The sequence below is a fragment of the Carcharhinus amblyrhynchos genome, chromosome 34 (genome assembly GCF_965287045.1).
Source record: "Carcharhinus amblyrhynchos chromosome 34, sCarAmb.v2.hapA, whole genome shotgun sequence".
NCBI lineage: Eukaryota > Metazoa > Chordata > Chondrichthyes > Carcharhiniformes > Carcharhinidae > Carcharhinus > Carcharhinus amblyrhynchos.
This window is the reverse complement of record NC_137357.1, coordinates 4,365,313-4,383,080: the sequence shown is the minus strand read 5'-3', so window position 1 is coordinate 4,383,080 and position 17,768 is coordinate 4,365,313. Positions and strand designations below refer to the sequence as shown.

The window sequence follows — 17,768 nt, the reverse complement described above, 5'->3', positions numbered from 1 at the left end:
CTCTCTGTCTGTCTCTCTGTGACTCTCTATCTCTCTCTGTCTGTCTCTCTGTGACTCTCTATCTCTCTGTCTGTCTCTCTGTAACTCTCTATCTCTCTGTAACTCTCCATCTCTCTCTGTCTGTCTCTCTGTGACTCTCTATCTCTGTCTGTCTCTCTGTGACTCTCTATCTCTCTCTGTGACTCTATCTCTCTCTGTCTCTCTGTGACTCTATCTCTCTCTGTCTGTCTCTCTGTGACTCTATCTCTCTGTCTGTCTCTCTAACTCTCTATCTCTCTCTCTGTGACTCTCTATCTCTCTCTCTGTGACTCTCTATCTCTCTCTCTGTGACTCTATTTCTCTCTCTCTCTGTGACTCTCTTTCTCTCTCTCTGTGACTCTCTATCTCTCTCTCTCTGTGACTCTCTATCTCTCTCTCTGTGACTCTCTATCTCTCTCTCTCTGTGACTCTATCTCTGTCTGTCTCTCTGTGACTCTATCTCTCTGTCTGTCTCTCTAACTCTCTATCTCTCTCTCTGTGACTCTCTATCTCTCTCTCTGTGACTCTCTATCTCTCTCTCTGTGACTCTATTTCTCTCTCTCTCTGTGACTCTCTTTCTCTCTCTCTGTGACTCTCTATCTCTCTCTCTCTGTGACTCTCTATCTCTCTCTCTGTGACTCTCTATCTCTCTCTCTCTGTGACTCTATCTCTGTCTGTCTCTCTGTGACTCTATCTCTCTGTCTGTCTCTCTGTAACTCTCTATCTCTCTCTCTGTAACACTATCTCTCTCTCTGTGACTCTATCTCTCTCTCTCTGTGACTCTCTATCTCTCTCTCTGTGACTCTCTATCTCTCTCTCTCTCTGTAACTCTCTCTCTCTCTCTCTCTGTGTGTAACTCTGTGTGTGTGTGTGTGTGTGTAATTCTCTCTCTCTGTAACTCTCTCACTCTCTGTCTCTGTGTAACTCTCTCACTCTCTGTCTCTGTGTAACTCTCTCTCTCTCTGTCTCTGTGTAACTCTGTGTGTGTGTGTAATTCTCTCTCTCTGTCTCTGTGTAACTCTCTCTCTCTCTCTGTGGGCAGACTAGGGGGAGAGCAGGCACTCAGTTCGCAGTGCAGTGAGTGTATAGCCCAGGGCATTGTTTCACTGAGAAGTGAGTATGACATCAGTTGAGCTGGGGGGAGGTTAGAGAGAGAGAGAGATAATCAGCTGGGAGGTGGCTCAGGCTGAAAGTACAAGGGCAGTGAGTGTGTGTGTGTGAGAGAGCAGGGAACTAACTGTGGCCATGTCTCCCACTGCAGTCCCAGCGCTGGACACACTCAATCCCCAGTGTCTGAGAGGAACCGGGAGATCACTGTGAAAGTTCCCCACAGCCCAGGGAGGGCTGGATCCACCATGTCCCGCTGGTTACCGAGCAGGAGGGACAAGTCCGGTGTTGGTGAGTAATCCTCATGCTGTGTTTCAACTGGCAGTACGGTCTCTGTACAACTGGGAATGTTCCCTCTGCCCTCCCCAATACCACCTCCCCCCCCCAATCCCCTCTGACCCCCCCCCAATCCCCTCTGACCCCCCCCCAATCCCCTCTGACCCCCCCCCAATCCCCTCTGACCCCCCCCCAATCCCCTCTGACCCCCCCCCAATCCCCTCTGACCCCCCCCCAATCCCCTCTGACCCCCCCCCAATCCCCTCTGACCCCCCAATCCCCTCTGACCCCTCCCCAATCCCCTCTGACCCCTCCCCAATCCCCTCTGACCCCCCCCAATCCCCTCTGACCCCCCCCCAATCCCCTCTGACCCCCCCCAATCCCCTCTGACCCCCCCCAATCCCCTCTGACCCCCCCAATCCCCTCTGACCCCCCCCAATCCCCTCTGACCCCCCCCAATCCCCTCTGACCCCCCCCAATCCCCTCTGACCCCCCCCAATCCCCTCTGACCCCTCCCCAATCCCCTCTGACCCCTCCCAATCCCCTCTGACCCCCCCCAATCCCCTCTGACCCCCCCCAATCCCCTCTGACCCCCCCAATCCCCTCTGACCCCCCCCAATCCCCTCTGACCCCCCCCAATCCCCTCTGACCCCCCCCCCAATCCCCTCTGACCCCTCCCCAATCCCCTCTGACCCCCCCAATCCCCTCTGACCCCCCTCCACCTCCCCGACACCCCCCCTCCACACTCCCCGACACCCCCCCTCCACACTCCCCGACACCCCCCTCCACACTCCCCGACACCCCCCCTCCACACTCCCCGACACCCCCCCTCCACACTCCCCGACACCCCCCCTCCACACTCCCGACACCCCCCCTCCACACTCCCCGACACCCCCCTCCACACTCCCCGACACCCCCCTCCACACTCCCCGACACCCCCCTCCACACTCCCCGACACCCCCCCCACACTCCCCGACACCCCCCCCACACTCCCCGACACCCCCCCCTCCACACTCCCCGACACCCCCCTCCACACTCCCCGACACCCCCCTCCACACTCCCCGACACCCCCCCCACACTCCCCGACACCCCCCTCCACACTCCCCGACACCCCCCCTCCACACTCCCCGACACCCCCCTCCACACTCCTCGACACCCCCCCCCCTCCACACTCCCCGACACCCCCCCTCCACACTCCCCGACACCCCCCCCTCCACACTCCCCGACACCCCCCTCCACACTCCTCGACACCCCCCCCCCACACTCCCCGACACCCCCCCCTCCACACTCCCCGACACCCCCCCCCACACTCCCCGACACCCCCCTCCACACTCCCCGACACCCCCCCTCCACACTCCCCGACACCCCCCTCCACACTCCCCGACACCCCCCCTCCACACTCCCCGACACCCCCCCTCCACACTCCCCGACACCCCCCTCCACACTCCCCGACACCCCCCCTCCACACTCCCCGACACCCCCCCTCCACACTCCCCGACACCCCCCCTCCACACTCCTCGACACCCCCCCTCCACACTCCCCGACACCCCCCCCTCCACACTCCCCGACACCCCCCCTCCACACTCCCCGACACCCCCCTCCACACTCCCCTACACCCCCCCTCCACACTCCCCAACACCCCCCCCAATCCACACTCCCCAACACCCCCCCCTCAATCCACCCTGTCCCTCTCCACCCTGACCCCCCCCACACTCCCCAACACTCCCCTCCACACTCCCAACACCCCCCCCAATCCACCCTGACCCTCTCCACACTCCCCGATACCCTCTGCCTGCTCTGACATGGGATAGGGGGCACATTCCCTTTCCAAACAACTCCACACATATCACCCACTCTCTCTCTCTCTCTATACTCCCCATCCCAACTGGGAGCTCTGTGCACAGAGAGAGAGGGAAGGTGTGTGTGTGTGAGAGAGAGGGAGGGAGTGAGGGAAGGTGTGTGTGTGTGAGAGAGAGAGAGGGAGTGAGGGAAAGTGTGTGTGTGAGAGAGGGAGACGGAGAGAGGGAGAGTGTGTGTGTGAGAGAGAGAGAGGGGGAAAGTGTGTGTAAGAGAGAGAGAGAGGGAGAGAGGGAAAGAGAGAGAGGGAAAGTGTGTCTAAGAGAGAGAGAGAGGGAGAGAGGGAAAGAGAGAGAGGGAAAGTGTGTGTAAGAGAGAGAGGGAGAGTGGGCCCATGTTTCTGCCCCGATTCAATCTGTCAGCCCTGTTTGTTCACCGGCTGGGGGGAACTTAATCACTCAGCACTCCGACTGAGGACACACACTCCCCCGCAACCCCCCCACCTCACTCCCACACCCCGTCACTCCTCCACACTCCCACACCCCCCAGCCCTCTCAATTCCACCTGCCTTTACATAGCGCCTGTTTTTCTTTCTCACATTGGCAATGTGTCCTGGGATTTTTGGCAGGCACCTTTTCAGGAATAAAGTCTGAACCCCCAACCTCAGCAGGCACATCAGGAGATTTTAGCTTGGGTGATACAAGGCTTTAATAGAGAGAGGGAGAGAGAGGAAGAGAACGGAGAGGCATCATAGAGTGTGGAAACAGGCCCTTTGGCCCAACTTGTCCATACCACCCTTCTTCTTAACCCCAAAGCCAGTCCCAATTGCCCACATTTGGCCCATATCCCTCTATACCCATCTTACCCATGTAACTGTCTGAACGCTTTTTAGAAGACAAAATTGTACCTGCCTCTCCTACTACCTCTGGCAGCTCATTCCAGACACTCACCACCCTCTGTGTGAAAAAATTCCCCCTCTGGATCCTTTTGTATCTCTTCCCTCTCACCTTAAACCTCTGCCCTCTAGTTTTAGACTCCCCTACCTTTGGGAAAAGATATTGACTATCAAGCTGATCTGTACCCCTCATTATTTTATAGATCTCTTGTAAGGTCACCCCTCAGCCTCCTACACTCCAGAGAAAATAGTCCCAGTCTATCCAGCCTCTCCTTATAACTCAAACCATCAAGTCCTGGTGGCATCCTTGTAAATCTTTTCTGCACACTTTTAATTTAATAATATCCTTTCTATAACAGGGTGACCAGAACGGCATACAGCATTCTAGGCGTGGCTTCACCAATGTCTTGTACAACTTCAAAAATACATCCCAACTCCTGTATTCAATGTTCTGACCAATGAAACCAAATATGCTGAATGCCTTCTTCACCACTCTGTCCACCTGTGACTTCACTTTCAAGGAGCCATGAACCTGTACCCCTCAATCTCTTTGTTCGATAACTCTTCCCAACGCCCCACCACTAACTGAGTAAGTCCTGCCCTGGTTCAATCTATCAAAATGCATCACCTCGCACATATCTAAATTAAACGCCATCTGCCATTCATCAGCCCACTGGCCCATTTGATCAAGATCCTGTTGCAATTCCAGATAATCTTCACTGTCCCGATGCCACCAATCTTGGTGTTATCTGCAAACTTATTAACCATGCCTCCTAAATTCTCACCCAAATCTTAATACAAATGACAAATACCAGTGGGCACAGAACTGACCCCTGAGGCACACCGCTGGTCACAGGCCTCCAGTTTGAAAAACAACCCCCAACAACCACCCTCTGGCTTCTGTCAAGAAGCCAATTTTGGATCCAGTGGGTAACCTCGCCATGGGATCCCGTGGGATTTGGGTGTAGGGGAGGAAATTGCAGAGCTTGTGGGTGGGTCCCCAGGGACCTGCCAATGGAGGAGTGATGAACTATCCGGTGTGGGGGTCAGGAATGCTCAAGAGGTGGGAATTGGAGGAGGGCAGGAATTGTGGAGCTGGAAGATAAGGGAGAGATGGCACTAGGGAGGGATTTGAAAATGCAGATGGAAGTTTTGAAATTGAGGCATTGCGTGACTTGTGTAGGTCAGCGAGCAGAGGCGGTGATAGGGAAACTGGCACCGATGGGTGCTAGATTGAAACCCAGTGTGATCTTAAGCGGGGTCCCATCTGTCTATTGAGCTAATGTCAATCATTCTGACTTGATTTGATTTATTATTGTCACGTGTACTGGGATACAGTGAAAAGTATTGTTTGATTTATTATTGTCATGTGTACTGGGATACAGTGAAAAGTATTGTTTGATTTATTATTGTCACGTACTGGGATACAGTGAAAAGTATTGTTTGATTTATTATTGTCCCATGTATCGGGATACAGTGAAAAGTATTGTTTGATTTATTATTGTCACGTGTACTGGGATACAGTGAAAAGTATTGTTTGATTTATTATTGTCCCATGTATCGGGATACAGTGAAAAGTATTTGATTTATTATTGTCACATGTATTGGGATACAGTGAAAAGTATTGTTTGATTTATTATTGTCACGTGTATTGGGATACAGTGAAAAGTATTGTTTGATTTATTATTGTCACGTGTACTGGGATACAGTGAAAAGTATTGTTTGATTTATTATTGTCCCATGTACTGGGATACAGTGAAAAGTATTGTTTGATTTATTATTGTCACGTATTGGGATACAGTGAAAAGTATTGTTTGATTTATTATTGTCACGTGTACTGGGATACAGTGAAAAGTATTGTTTGATTTATTATTGTCACATGTATTGGGATACAGTGAAAAGTATTGTTTGATTTATTATTGTCACGTGTACTGGGATACAGTGAAAAGTATTGTTTGATTTATTATTGTCACGTGTACTGGGATACAGTGAAAAGTATTGTTTGATTTATTATTGTCACATGTATTGGGATACAGTGAAAAGTATTGTTTGATTTATTATTGTCACATGTATTGGGATACAGTGAAAAGTATTGTTTGATTTATTATTGTCACGTGTACTGGGATACAGTGAAAAGTATGGTTTGATTTATTATTGTCACGTGTACTGGGATACAGTGAAAAGTATTGTTTGATTTATTATTGTCACGTGTATTGGGATACAGTGAAAAGTATTGTTTGATTTATTATTTTCACGTGTACTGGGATACAGTGAAAAGTATTGTTTCTTGCGCGCTATACAGATAAAGCATACCGTTCATAGAGAAGGAAAGGAGAGGGTGCAGAACATAGTGTTACAGTCACAGCGAGGGTGTAGAGAAAGATCAACTTAATGTGAGGCAGGCCTGACAGCAGCAGGGAAGAAGCTGTTCCTGAGTCGGTCGGTACGTGACCTCAGACTTTTGTGTCTTTTTCCCGATGGAAGAAGGTGGAAGAGAGAATGTCCGGGGTGTGTGGGGTCCTTAATTATGCCGGCTGCTTTTCCTGAGGCAGCGGGAAGTGTAGACAGAGTCAATGGATGTGAGGCTGGTTTGTGTGATGGATTGGGCTACATTCATGATCTTTTGTAGTTTCTTGTGATCTTGGGCAGAGCAGGAGCCCATACCAAGCTGTGATACAACCAGAAAGAATGCTTTCTGTGGGGCATCTGTAAAAGTTGGTGAGAGTTGTAGCTGACATGCCAAATTTCCTTAGTCTTCTGAGAAAGTAGAGGCGTTGGTGGGGCTTTATTAACTATAGTGTCAGCATGGGGGAACCGGGACAGGTTGTTGGTGATCTGGACACCAGGAAACTTGAAGCTCCCGACCCTTTCTACTTCGTCCCTGTTGATGTGGACAGGAACATGTTCTCCTTTACACTTCCTGAAATCGATGACTATCTCCTTGTTGACACTGAGGGAGAGATTATTGTCACCGCATCAGTTCACCAGATTCTCTCTCTCATTCCTGTCCAAGAAACATATCCTGGCCAACATTCCTCCCTCAATCAGAAGATGCATTAACTGGTCAGTAATCTCACGGGCAAGGCCAGCATTTGTTTCCCCATTCCTCAGTCACTCCTTGAACTGAGTGGCTCGCCCTGCCATTTCCAGTGGGCAGCTGGGAGTCGACCACATTGCTGCGGGTTCTGGAGTCACAGACAGGGTAAGGATGGCAGATTTCCCCCCCCGCTGACGCCAGGGTTTCATTTGATGACTCCAGAAATAATTTGGATCTATTTACCCTGAAATGTTCGGACGCTGCAGGATAATTGGGGTGATGTGTCTGGATAGTCAGCAAACTTGGCAGGATAGGTTGTCGGAGATCTGTCAGGACCCCGACTAAAGAAGGACGTAGGGCAGCAGTAGAAAGGAAATCCTGATCGATGTGCACAAGGTACTGGCTCGGGAGACAGCCACGGTGTTCCTGTAGAGAGCTTGTCCAGGTACATTGGGTCAAAGGGCCTCCTTCTGAGCTCCAACCATTCTGTGATCAAGATTCCCCTTTTCCTTGATCAATTTTACACAAAGGCCTCATATTCTGAACTTGCTACTTCAAATACACCCGTGTGAATGTGCGTGTCTATATCTGTGTGGTGGCACAGTGGTTAGCACCACTGCCTCACAGCACCAAGGATCCAAATTCAATTCCCAGCTCAGGTCATTAGCACCTTCTCCCCATGTCTGCGTGGGTTTCCTCCAGGTGCTCTGGGGGAAAGATGTGTAGGTTAGGTGGATTGGCCATGCTAAATTGTCCCTTAGTGTCCAGAGATGTGCAGGTTAGGTGGATTGGCCATGCTAAATTGTCCCTTAGTGTCCAAAGATGTGCAGGTTCGGTGGATTGGCCATGCTAAATTGTCCCTTAGTGTCCAAAGATGTGTAGGTTAGGTGGATTGGCCATGCTAAATTGTCCCTTAGTGTCCAAAGATGTGTAAGTTAGGTGGATTGGCCATGCTAAATTGTCCCTTAGTGTCCAAAGATGTGCAGGTTCGGTGGATTGGCCATGCTAAATTGTCCCTTAGTGTCCAAAGATGTGCAGGTTAGGTGGATTGGCCATGCTAAATTGCCCCTTAGTGTCCAAAGATGTGCAGGTTAGGTGGATTGGCCATGCTAAATTGCCCCTTAGTGTCCAAAGATGTGCAGGTTAGGGTGGATTGACCATGCTAAATTGTCCCTTAGTGTCCAAAGATGTGCAGGTTAGGTGGATTGGCCATGCTAAATTGTCCCTTAGTGTCCAAAGATGTGCAGGTTAGGTGGATTGGCCATGGGAAATTGTCCCTTAGTGTCCAAAGATGTGTAGGTTAGGTGGATTGGCCGTGCTAAATTGTCCCTTAGTGTCCAAAGATGTGTAGGTTAGGTGGATTGGCCATGCTAAATTGCCCCTTAGTGTCCAAAGATGTGAGGGTTAGGTGGATTGGCCATGATAAATTGTCCCTTAGTGTCCAAAGATGTGTAGGTTAGGTGGATTGGCCATGCTAAATTGTCCCTTAGTGTCCAAAGATGTGTAGGTTAGGTGGATTGGCCATGCTAAATTGCCCCTTAGTGTCCAAAGATGTGTAGGTTAGGTGGATTGGCCATGCTAAATTGCCCCTTAGTGTCCAAAGATGTGTAGGTTAGGTGGATTGGCCATGCTAAATTGTCCCTTAGTGTCCAAAGATGTGCAGGTTAGGGGGATTGGCCATGCTAAATTGTCCCTTAGTGTCCAAAGATGTGCAGGTTAGGTGGATTGGCCATGCTAAATTGTCCCTTAGTGTCCAAAGATGTGTAGGTTAGGTGGATTGGCCATGGGAAATTGTCCCTTAGTGTCCAAAGATGTGTAGGTTAGGTGGATTGGCCATGCTAAATTGCCCCTTAGTGTCCAAAGATGTGTAGGTTAGGTGGATTGGCCATGCTAAATTGCCCCTTAGTGTCCAAAGATGTGTAGGTTAGGGGGATTGGCCATGCTAAATTGTCCCTTAGTGTCCAAAGATGTGCAGGTTAGGGGGATTGGCCATGCTAAATTGTCCCTTAGTGTCCAAAGATGTGCAGGTTAGGTGGATTGGCCATGCTAAATTGTCCCTTAGTGTCCAAAGATGTGCAGGTTAGGTGGATTGGCCATGCTAAATTGTCCCTTAGTGTCCAAAGATGTGTAGGTTAGGTGGATTGGCCATGCTAAATTGTCCCTTAGTGTCCAAAGATGTGCAGGTTAGGGGGATTGGCCATGCTAAATTGTCCCTTAGTGTCCAAAGATGTGCAGGTTAGGTGGATTGGCCATGCTAAATTGTCCCTTAGTGTCCAAAGATGTGCAGGTTAGGTGGATTGGCCATGGGAAATTGTCCCTTAGTGTCCAAAGATGTGTAGGTTAGGGGGATTGGCCATGCTAAATTGTCCCTTAGTGTCCAAAGATGTGCAGGTTAGGTGGATTGGCCATGCTAAATTGTCCCTTAGTGTCCAAAGATGTGCAGGTTAGGTGGATTGGCCATGGGAAATTGTCCCTTAGTGTCCAAAGATGTGTAGGTTAGGGGGATTGGCCATGCTAAATTGTCCCTTAGTGTCCAAAGATGTGCAGGTTAGGTGGATTGGCCATGCTAAATTGTCCCTTAGTGTCCAAAGATGTGAGGGTTAGGTGGATTGGCCATGCTAAATTGTCCCTTAGTGTCCAAAGATGTGAGGGTTAGGTGGATTGGCCATGATAAATTGTCCCTTAGTGTCCAAAGATGTGCAGGTTAGGGGGATTGGCCATGCTAAATTGTCCCTTAGTGTCCAAAGATGTGCAGGTTAGGTGGATTGGCCATGCTAAATTGTCCCTTAGTGTCCAAAGATGTGTAGGTTAGGTGGATTGGCCATGGGAAATTGTCCCTTAGTGTCCAAAGATGTGTAGGTTAGGTGGATTGGCCATGCTAAATTGCCCCTTAGTGTCCAAAGATGTGTAGGTTAGGTGGATTGGCCATGCTAAATTGCCCCTTAGTGTCCAAAGATGTGTAGGTTAGGTGGATTGGCCATGCTAAATTGCCCCTTAGTGTCCAAAGATGTGTAGGTTAGGTGGATTGGCCATGCTAAATTGCCCCTTAGTGTCCAAAGATGTGCAGGTTAGGTGGATTGGCCGTGCTAAATTGTCCCTTAGTGTCCAAAGATGTGTAGGTTAGGTGGATTGGCCATGCTAAATTGTCCCTTAGTGTCCAAAGATGTGCAGGTTAGGGGGATTGGCCATGGGAAATTGCATTGTGTTGTGTCTGGGTTGGTTGGCAGGGAGGGGCATCGATCTGCAATTTTCCTCCATTGAGTCTGGGCGGCCGGGGGAATATCATCGGCAATCGGGTGGTGTCTCTCCGTCGTGCACACATTGTGGTTGGATCCACCACTCTTTACCGTCTCTTTGTCTGTCTGAACACCCATGGTAAACCACCACCATCGTGTTAACTCGCTGAGAGGTGTGCCCCAGACTCGACTGAGCGACAGGGTGGGGAATGAGTCTGAGGCCTTTACTTGTAACGACTCTGTTAACAGTGTGGAACTTGTAAATGCCCATTGCAACTGGGCCTTGGACAAGGGACACAGAAACCTGGCATTAATCCACATTGGCACTGATGCCTCACAGCTCCAGGGACCCGGGTTCGATTCCCGGCAGGGGTCAGTGTCTGTGCAGAGTTTGCACGTTCTCCCCATGTCTGTGTGGGTTCCCACCAGGCTAGACCTCTCTTTGTGAGTAGAAGAGCCAGCTATCGGAGGCATTGGAGACATTTTCCAACCGAAACAGCCCTTGGGAAATTCTGAGAGGAAGTTTTGTCAGCGGTGAACTTGCGAAAAGTGGGAAGGAGTTTTAATTCAGACCCTACACCAGCCCTCAGTGTGAGCACTGAGTCAACCTGCCTATACGTTCAGGAAATATTGGCAACTCTTTGCCGGGTCACCGCAAAGATTATTTATCCCCAAAGACTCATCGTTCAAGCCTTATGCAAATGTACTTATCTAGGCCTCGTCAGGTACAGCCTTGCAGGCATAGTCATGCTGGCTTAATCAGGCCTAGTCTGGCAGGCTTTTAGTCAGGCCTGGTCTGGCAGGCTTTTAATCAGGCCTAGTCTGGCAGGCTTTTAGTCAGGCCTGGTCTGGCAGGCTTTTAGTCAGGCCTGGTCTGGCAGGCTTTTAGTCAGGCCTGGTCTGGCAGGCTTTTAGTCAGGCCTGGTCTGGCAGGCTTTTAGTCAGGCCTGGTCTGGCAGGCTTTTAGTCAGGCCTGGTCTGGCAGGCTTTTAGTCAGGCCTGGTCTGGCAGGCTTTTAGTCAGGCCTGGTCTGGCAGGCCTGGTAAGGCTCAGTCATACATGCCTGGTTAGGCTTAGTCAGGCCTTGTTACGCTGGGTCATGCTGACTGACGCCTGGTCTGGCATAGTCTTGCAGGCTTGGTCAGGCCCATTCTTGCTGGCCTAGTTCTGCCCAGTCGGCCTAATTATGCAGGCCTTCTCAGGCCTAGTCATGCAGGGGTATAACTCTTCTTTGCCTGTTTTAGTCAGTCCAAGTCCCACAGAAAAGGGCACCAGTGGGGTCCAACATTCCCAGTTTGTGCCCTGCCCTGTCGGAGCTGACATCCTTTGGCTAAATCTCTAAGCTCAGGCCGTGGCCACATCCTTCGATGACCATCGCCAAGAACAGATCACCTGGATCGTGATCAGGTTGTGGGTACGTGGGATCTTGCTGTGTGCTAATTGGCTGCCATAACCACTCCTCGAGCAGTGCTTTGTTGGCCGTGAGGCACTCTGGGATATCGGGCTATATTAATGCACGTGTTTTGATTTTATGGAACGTTGATTTATATTCGAGGTTAGTTTGAAGTCAGTAAGTGAGAGTGGGGAAATGAGATTGCCAATTCGCAATTCAAAGAAGTTTCTTTTTGGCCTATTTTAGGGGGATCCCTCAGATAAATCCCCCTCTCCACACCCACGCAAGGACCTCACGCATCCTTACAAAAGGATGTGGTGACCAGAACTGAACACGATACTCGAGCTGTGTCCTCTCCAGACACTGAGGTAACTTTCTGATGGGGGAGGGAGAACTGTGAGAGGGCAGCGCTGTCCTTCCTCATGCATCCTCGTGCCCGATGCTAAGTTTGCAAAGCCATGCAGGCCTAGTTAGGCCAAGTCAGGCCCGGCCAAGAAGATCTGGTCGGGCCTGGTGATGCGGGCCGGGTCGGGCCTGGTGATGCGGGCCGGGTCGGGCCTGGTGATGCGGGCCGGGTCGGGCCTGGTGATTCGGGCCTGGTGATTCGGGCCTGGTGATGCGGGCCTGGTGATGCGGGCCGGGTCGGGCCTGGTGATGCGGGCCTGGCGATGCGGGCCGGGTCGGGCCTGGTGATGCGGGCCGGGTCGGGCCTGGTGATGCGGGCCGGGTCGGGCCTGGTGATTCGGGCCTGGTGATTCGGGCCTGGTGATGCGGGCCTGGTGATGCGGGCCGGGTCGGGCCTGGTGATTCGGGCCGGGTCGGGCCTGGTGATTCGGGCCGGGTCGGGCCTGGTGATTCGGGCCTGGTGATTCGGGCCTGGTGATTCGGGCCTGGTGATGCGGGCCTGGTGATGCGGGCCTGGTGATGCGGGCCGGGTCGGGCCTGGTGATTCGGGCCTGGTGATGCGGGCCGGGTCGGGCCTGGTGATGCGGGCCTGGTGATGCGGGCCGGGTCGGGCCTGGTGATGCGGGCCGGGTCGGGCCTGGTGATGCGGGCCGGGTCGGGCTTGGTGATGCGGGCCTGGTGTTGCAGGCCAGGTTGGGCCTGGTGATGCGGGCCGGGTTGGGCCTGGTGATGCGGGCCGGGTCGGGCCGGGTGTTGCAGGCCAGGTCAGGCCTGGTGTTGCAGGCCGGGTCGGGCCTGGTGATGCGGGCCGGGTCGGGCCTGGTGTTGCAGGCCTGGTGATGCGGGCCGGGTCGGGCCTGGCGATGCGGGCCGGGTCGGGCCTGGCGATGCGGGCCGGGTCGGGCTTGGTGATGCGGGCCTGGTGTTGCAGGCCGGGTTGGGCCTGGTGATGTGGGCCTGGTGTTGCAGGCCAGGTTGGGCCTGGTGATGTGGGCCGGGTCGGGCCTGGTGATGCGGGCCGGGTCGGGCCGGGTGTTGCAGGCCAGGTCAGGCCTGGTGTTGCAGGCCGGGTCGGGCCTGGTGATGCGGGCCGGGTCGGGCCTGGTGTTGCAGGCCTGGTGATGCGGGCCGGGTCAGGCCTGGTGATGCGGGCCGGGTCGGGCCTGGTGATGCGGGCCGGGTCGGGCCTGGCGATGCGGGCCTGGTGATGCGGGCCGGGTCGGGCCTGGTGATGCGGGCCGGGTCGGGCCTGGTGATGCGGGCCGGGTCGGGCCTGGTGATTCGGGCCTGGTGATTCGGGCCTGGTGATTCGGGCCTGGTGATTCGGGCCTGGTGATGCGGGCCTGGTGATGCGGGCCGGGTCGGGCCTGGTGATGCGGGCCGGGTCGGGCCTGGTGATTCGGGCCGGGTCGGGCCTGGTGATTCGGGCCTGGTGATTCGGGCCGGGTGATGCGGGCCGGGTCGGGCCTGGTGATTCGGGCCTGGTGATTCGGGCCTGGTGATGCGGGCCTGGTGATGCGGGCCTGGTGATGCGGGCCTGGTGATGCGGGCCGGGTCGGGCCTGGTGATTCGGGCCTGGTGATGCGGGCCGGGTCGGGCCTGGTGATGCGGGCCTGGTGATGCGGGCCGGGTCGGGCCTGGTGATGCGGGCCGGGTCGGGCCTGGTGATGCGGGCCGGGTCGGGCTTGGTGATGCGGGCCTGGTGTTGCAGGCCAGGTTGGGCCTGGTGATGCGGGCCGGGTTGGGCCTGGTGATGCGGGCCGGGTCGGGCCGGGTGTTGCAGGCCAGGTCAGGCCTGGTGTTGCAGGCCGGGTCGGGCCTGGTGATGCGGGCCGGGTCGGGCCTGGTGTTGCAGGCCTGGTGATGCGGGCCGGGTCGGGCCTGGCGATGCGGGCCGGGTCGGGCCTGGCGATGCGGGCCGGGTCGGGCTTGGTGATGCGGGCCTGGTGTTGCAGGCCGGGTTGGGCCTGGTGATGTGGGCCTGGTGTTGCAGGCCAGGTTGGGCCTGGTGATGTGGGCCGGGTCGGGCCTGGTGATGCGGGCCGGGTCGGGCCGGGTGTTGCAGGCCAGGTCAGGCCTGGTGTTGCAGGCCGGGTCGGGCCTGGTGATGCGGGCCGGGTCGGGCCTGGTGTTGCAGGCCTGGTGATGCGGGCCGGGTCGGGCCTGGTGATGCGGGCCGGGTCGGGCCTGGTGATTCGGGCCTGGCGACGCGGGCCTGGTCGGGCCTGGCGATGCGGGCCTGGTGATGCGGGCCGGGTCGGGCCTGGTGATGCAGGCCGGGTCGGGCCTGGCGATTCGGGCCTGGTGTTGCAGGCCTGGTCGGGCCTGGTGTTGCAGGCCTGGTCGGGCCTGGTGATGCGGCCTGGTCAGGCAGGCCTCTTCAGACCAGTGTCTGCGTGGATTTCCTCCCACAGCCCGAAAGACATGCTGGTTAGGCTTGCCATGCTAAAATTCTCCCTCCCTTTCTAACCAGGGCACGTTTGCCCTTTACTTCAGGCTGTCTGCGAAGCTTTGAGCCCTGGGGTGAAAGGTTAGTGTCCCAGCCAACTGTTCCTTGAGGCCAGCTGTCGCCGCAGTGCCGGAGAGGTCAAGTTGGCAGCAACTGTTCCCCGATATCTGGCCCCAGACAACATCTGTCTCGATGTCTGACAGTTGGAAAGTGCCTGGTGGTTTCTCTTTCACCCCCCCCTCCTCGCCCTGCTCCAGGCACAGAACCACAAAGCAGGCCGCTGAATACTGGCAAGTAGGAGTGCTCAAACTGTGTTTGAAGAGAAGAGAGAGGCCGCAGGCTCAATTTCAGGCCCAGTTGCCATTGGCAGACCCTTTGAAGTGAGGAATTTATTTGTGTCACAAGTTGACTTACATTAACACTGCAATGAAGTTGGAGTGAAATTCTCCTTGTTGCCACACTCCGGTGCCTGTTTGGGTTACACTGAGGGAGAATTTAGCACCGCCAATCCAACCAGCTAGCTTGTTTGTGGAGTGGGGGTGGCACAGATTAGCCCTGCTGCCTCACGGTGCCAGGGACCCGGGTTCGATTCCTGGCTCGGGTCACTGACTGTGTGGAGTCTGCACATTCTCCCCGTGTCTGCGTGGGTTTCCTCCCACAGTCCGAAAGACTGTGCTAAATTCTCCCTCAGTGTCACCCGAACAGGAGTGTGGCGACTGGGGGATTTTCACAGTAACTTCATTGCAGTGTTAACGTAAGCCGACTTGTGATGCTAATAAATAAATAATAATAAATAAATAATAATAAATAATGTGGGAGGAAACCGGAGCCCCGGAGGAAACCCACACGGACACGGGGGAGAAGGTGCAGACTCCACACAGTGACCCGAGCCGGGAATTGAACCCAGGACCCTGGCACAGTGAGGCGGCAGTGCTAACCCACTGTGTCACCGTGCTGGCCCAGAGAGAGAATGGCAGAGGTCTGGCTTCACTTAATCCATTCAGCCACATTGCAAAGAATATCTGGGTGAATATCAGGTTGTGATGCAAGATAGTGTGGATCATTGTGAGGTGATCCACTTTGGTAGCAATAACAGGAAGGCAGATTATTACTTGACTGGGTGTAAGTTGAGAGAGGCGGATACTCAACGAGACCTTGGTGTCCTCGTGCATCAGTTGCTGAAAGTAAGTGCGCAGTAAAGAAGGCAAATGGTATGTTAGTCTCCATAACGAGAGGATTTGAGTATAGGGATAGGGATGTTTTACTGCAACTGTACAGGGTGTCGGTGAGGCCACACCTGGAGTATTGTGAGCAGTTTTGGTGTCCTTATCTGAGGAAGGATGTCCTTGCTATAGAGGGAGTACAGTGAAGGTTTACCAGGCTGATTCCTGGGATGGCAGGAATGTCACATGAGGAGAGACTAAGTCAGTTAGGATTATATTCACTGGAGTTTAGAAGAGTGAGAGGGGATCTCATAGAAACTTATAAAATTCTAACAGGGTTCGACAGGGTAGATTCAGAAAGAATGTTCCCAATGGTGGGGGAGTCCAGAACTAGGGGTCATAGTTTGAGGATAAGGGGTAAACCTTTTAGGACTGAGGTGAGGAGAAATGTCTTCACCCAGAGGGTGGGGAATGTTTCCCAGAGAGAGACAAACTCCACAGGCCAAGAGGCTGTGACATGTCAGCGCACTCCTTCCCTGAGGTCCTGTCCAGGTCGGTAGCACTCCCACGACAGCACCAAGGGTGAGCTGCACTGTCTTTGGAACTAAATGTCGAGCCCAGGGCCCTCCTCCCTCCCTCTTGGGTGGGTGCAGGAGAGCACATGGCAGCGATTTGATAAGAGATGAATTCTTCCCAGAGCCCTAATCAATTCTCTCAAACAAACATAGAATCCCCGTAGTTCAGCAGGAGGCCATTCCACCCATCGAATCTACACTGACCACGAAACCACCCAAGCCCAATTCCCATCACCCTTCATTTACCCAGCTAATCCCCTGACACTAAGGGACAATTTAGCATGGCCAATCCACCTAACCTACACATCTTTGGACACTAAGGGGCAATTTAGCATGGCCAATCCACCTAACCTACACATCTTTGGACACTAAGGGGCAATTTAGCACGGCCAATCCACCTAACCTGCACATCTTTGGACACTAAGGGACAATTTAGCATGGCCAATCCCCCTAACCTACACATCTTTGGACACTAAGGGGCAATTTAGCATGGCCAATCCACCTAACCTACACATCTTTGGACACTAAGGGACAATTTAGCATGGCCAATCCACCTAACCTACACATCTTTGGACACTAAGGGACAATTTAGCATGGCCAATCCACCTAACCTACGCATCTTTGGACACTAAGGGACAATTTAGCATGGCCAATCCACCTAACCTACGCATCTTTGGACACTAAGGGACAATTTAGCATGGCCAATCCACCTAACCTACACATCTTTGGACGCTAAGGGACAATTTAGCATGGACAATCCACCTAACCTGCACATCATTGGACGCTAAGGGACAATTTAGCATGGCCAATCCACCTAACCTGCACATCTTTGGACACTAAGGGACAATTTAGCATGGCCAATCCACCTAACCTACGCATCTTTGGACACTAAGGGACAATTTAGCATGGCCAATCCACCTAACCTACGCATCTTTGGACACTAAGGGACAATTTAGCATGGCCAATCCACCTAACCTACACATCTTTGGACGCTAAGGGACAATTTAGCATGGACAATCCACCTAACCTGCACATCATTGGACGCTAAGGGACAATTTAGCATGGCCAATCCACCTAACCTGCACATCTTTGGACACTAAGGGACAATTTAGCATGGCCAATCCACCTAACCTACACATCTTTGGACACTAAGGGACAATTTAGCATGGTCAATCCACCTAACCTGCACATCTTTGGACACTAAGGGGTTATTTAGCATGGCCAATCCATCTAACCTGCACATCTTTGGACTCTAAGGGACAGTTTAGCATGGCCAATCCATGTTTGGAGTGTGGGAGAAAACTGGAGCACCTGGAGGAAACCCACTCAGACACGGGGAGAATGTGCAAACTCCGCACAGACAGTGACCTGAGCTGGGAATCGAACCTGGGTCCCTGGTGCTGTGAGGCAGCAGTGC

At 53.4% G+C, this 17,768-nt stretch overlaps 1 protein-coding gene across 3 annotated transcripts in view; it reads left to right on the top strand.

Annotated features, from left to right (window-relative positions):
• Positions 1-1,057: 1,057 nt before the first annotated feature.
• Positions 1,058-17,768, top strand: part of dock5 (dedicator of cytokinesis 5) — a 150,382-nt gene continuing 133,671 nt past the window's right edge. For 2 of the 3 annotated variants that reach the window (XR_013889829.1, XM_080217152.1), the window contains exon 1: positions 1,211-1,416. Coding sequence is in view for 2 of the 3 variants with exons in the window: in XM_080217152.1 (XP_080073278.1) it covers positions 1,374-1,416 (43 nt within the window). In the remaining variant the exon portion in view is untranslated. Of the gene's footprint in view, positions 1,132-1,210; positions 1,417-17,768 lie in introns of those variants that run through there. The other variant, XM_080217153.1, reaches the window with a different exon arrangement.